The 3,678-nt window shown below is 37.4% G+C and overlaps 1 protein-coding gene across 2 annotated transcripts in view; it reads left to right on the top strand.

Annotated features, from left to right (window-relative positions):
- The first annotated feature begins 1,601 nt into the window (after positions 1–1,601).
- The window catches only part of LOC101847694 (6-phosphogluconolactonase), a 10,078-nt gene continuing 8,001 nt past the window's right edge, over positions 1,602–3,678 (top strand). The window contains exon 1 of one of the 2 annotated variants that reach the window (XM_005088776.3): positions 1,602–2,347. In XM_005088776.3, the coding sequence (XP_005088833.1) occupies positions 2,221–2,347 (127 nt within the window). In that variant the 5' untranslated portion in view covers positions 1,602–2,220. Of the gene's footprint in view, positions 2,348–2,399; positions 2,476–3,678 lie in introns of those variants that run through there. The other variant, XM_035971439.1, reaches the window with a different exon arrangement.

The following is a 3,678-nucleotide window of genomic DNA, read 5'->3' as shown; positions in this document are numbered from 1 at the left end:
CGCACGCACACTCAAATAGGGCCTATATATGGCCTATATAGGGCTTAGTATATCATCATCATCATCATCATCATCATCATCATCATCATCATCATCATCATCCAGTGCCAGATCTGCGACAGACATCGGCGATCATGGTTCTCCATTCATTCCTTTGCTCGGATGCTCTCAAAAAAGCTACGTTTCCCTGATCTTTCCCTGTTACCCATTTGTATTGGTTTCCTTAGTAAACGTTAGTATGTTATTGTTCTTTGTCTACCCCTGCCTCGTTTGCCCTCAATTTTGCCTGTGAGAGCTAAATGTTCAAGACCTTTATGTTTATTCAGGTGTTGCAAAAACTGCATTTGTCGTTTCCTGATTGTTTTTAACATTGAACGTCCCACATCGGCTTCATCAAGCACTGTACGTCATTTGATTTCTTTTCTTCCAGGATACTCTTAGCAGTCTCCCAAGTAACCACATTTCTGTTGCTTCTATTTTATTTAGTGATTGTCCAGCATTCACAGCCATATAGAAGGATTGACCAAACGCAGCATTTCAGAACTTTCATTTTGGTGTTCATTGAGATGTTTCTATTTTTCAGGATTGGGCTCATTTTATTGAAACTAGGCTTAGCCATTGTAATTCTCCGTTTTATTATCTGTGGAACATTTGGCATCAGATGTTATCATATATCCTAGATATTTAAACTGTTGGACTTGTTTGATCTTTTCACCTTTGCTAATGAGATTACAACTAGGATTTGCTGCTTTTTTTATATTACCATGCATTCTGTTTTCTTAACATTCAACACTAATCCTTTACGTTCACTTTCTGTTTCAACAGTATCTAGAAGCAATTGAAGGTCATTTTCTGAGCGTGCTATTAAAACGGTGTCATCTGCATACCTGAGGTTATTAATATTTTTTCCATTTACTTTGGAACCTACACATTCTGCTATGTTTCTAAGGATTGTTTCACTGTACATGTTAAAGAGGTCTGGTGACATAACACATCCTTGCCTCACTCCTCGCCTAATCTGCTTATATTCTCCATTAATTCGTGCAGCGACGTTTTGGTTCCAGTACAAACTCCTGATAATTTTTAGATCTTTTCCATCTATGTCTAGCTTTTCCAGTATTTTAAATAGCTCATCGTGTCTAACTTTATCAAACGCCTTTAAATAATCTATGAAGCATAAATACAGATCTTTCTGTGCTTCAATACATCTTTCCATTAACATTGTTAGCATTTTTGGTGCCCTTGTCAGGAAGCCGAATTGAGTTTTAGATATCTCTGGTCTTACACTTTTTCTCAATCTTCCCATTATTACTCACTGCAATATTTTTGTAAAATGACTCATAAGGCTAATAATATCACACTCAGTGGCACCTGGTGTTTTAGGTAAAGCTATAAAAACTGACTTCATCATATCTTCTGGGATCTCATCGCTGTCATAAATAGCATTTATAGGAGCTTTGTTGTTATTGCGTATATACGTATATACGTATATATAAATTGTAGGAATTGCAAAAAAAAATCTATAAATTAACACTTAATTGTGAAAAAAAACCACATAGCAATATGCATAGATATAAATGGATTGAATATTATTATAAAATGAAAAAAAAACAACCCATTCTATTTTCTTCGAAAATGCAATGCTTCTGGACCAAGGACCTATTACAACTGTTTGTTCTGGGCTCAATAAATACAGTACACAATATTATTATAAGTCTACCAGAGACCTCGTTTCGTTGCTAGGTCTCTTGATTCTACTGTGAAACAGTCTGAGCTAACTCGATCTACCACTGTGACTTTAGACAGTCTTAAATGCCAATCGAATTTCTTTGACTCAACAACAGCTAGTTGTTCTGAAATTGCTTTATTTCAGAATAAGTGCAAGATATAGATTCGAGCCGTGTTTGTATGATAATAATTATGCTTTGTTATAAAATTAAATATATCATTTCTAAAGAGTGAACGAGAAAAAAGCGAAATTATAATTTAACGTTAGTTTAGTAGTTTCGTTTTCTGACGAGTCACACTGGTGTTTGCTTTTTTTTTTTTTAGCGAGTTGACTGGTATAAAACTGGACCTTCTGCCGGCAAAAGTTGCTCTCTCTCTCTCTCAATCAGGGAAACTCAACAACAAACTGGTTGCTGCATCCGTGATTGTGCTTCGTCACTGAACTTTAAGAGTCTTACTTAGATCTAGATCTAGATCTAGCCGCAAGAAAACATGGCCTCCCCGATTATTAAAGTGTTAGATACAGAAAGCGATGTCTCCAAGCAGCTATGCCAACTTGTCATCACAAGAGCGAACTTAGCCGTGAAGGAAAAAGGCATTTTCACCATCGGCTTATCAGGTAAGGTGGTTACTATCAACAATGAACAATGACAATGGATCTCTCTAGATTTAGATTTCTAATCTAGATATCTAGATTCTAGATCTATCTAGATTTAGACTAGTCTACTTTACTGCTCTCAATCTCAAGTAAGACTCGATTTTGATTTATTGAATGTCAAATTTAACTTCCCTTTGTTTGGACTGATCTATTAAATCTAGATAGATTATATTATATGATCTAATCTAGATTTAGATCTAGATTCATAGATCTCTTTTCATCTTAGGTCTTAGGACGATGTTGCAAACTTGTGGAAATCTGTGCAGTTGCAGTGTAATGGTAGAGTGCCTAGAAAGTTACACTTACAGCATGTAGATTTTTACTTTCACTCCCGCACACAGATGTAGGCTCTGCTTTGGGGGTCAAACTGCAGTATATTTTTTGCTGAAGATCACACATGATATATGTCAGGCACTCGACAATTTTTAGGCATAGGATCTATATTATATGGAGTTATTGGTATCGTCTTTTAAGGCCTGTTCATTTGCCTTGTCGTGGATGAAAAAAATACTCTTCTGTCTTGAATAAAAGTCGAGATATTTATGATTGAAGGAGGTTGGGGTCGCAACAAAATGGCCACTAAAGTTTTGTCACTTCCGTAGTCGATATTGGACTATTCGTATTCAGCGCATCACAGTATATAAGGGCCAAGTAGAAAATGGACATCTGGTAGCTAAGTGTGAGACGGGAGGAAAAGTTAAACCATACCTTTCTTTTTAAATTTTTTTTTTTTTTCAGTAGGCAAGGCCTAGGACCCTAGGTGTTTAATATGCCCCCATTGACACAGTTTAGATCATTTAGAAGGTGGCTTCAACTTTGCCTGTTAGGCCAACTGGGGCTGAGAGGGATACATTGCCCATCAGAAAGACGAAGAGATACTCAATAAAATTCTCTTCGCCAACACAGAAATTGAACTCAGGTCTTCTGTGTACGACAGTGAAGTGCCTTCTTACCATCCCACCACTCAGGCCGGTGGAGTAAGTTTGGCAAATGAAAGGGATGTTGAATCATGTCTCTCCTTTGGCACCCTCCTCTGGGGTCCTGACTCTTTCTACTGCTACTCCTTGGCTCTTTCTTACTGCTGTCTTTCAGCCACACCCCTGATCTTATTGTAGGAAAAATCTACAACAAGTCTTCTCGGATAAGGGTGAAAAGTCTTGGAGGTCCGGTGTGCTACTTGCACTCATTAAAGATCCTTTGGTGGTCCAAAATCGATAAGAGTAGGCTTTGGCCGCCATCTGGGCTAAATTCAAAATTTCCTACCTGCTGAAATTGTTTTTATGTGTCTCGCA

This window comes from Aplysia californica, unplaced genomic scaffold, assembly GCF_000002075.1.
Source record: "Aplysia californica isolate F4 #8 unplaced genomic scaffold, AplCal3.0 scaffold00001, whole genome shotgun sequence".
NCBI classification, from domain to species: domain Eukaryota; kingdom Metazoa; phylum Mollusca; class Gastropoda; order Aplysiida; family Aplysiidae; genus Aplysia; species Aplysia californica.
This window is presented reverse-complemented; position numbering and strand designations above follow the sequence as displayed.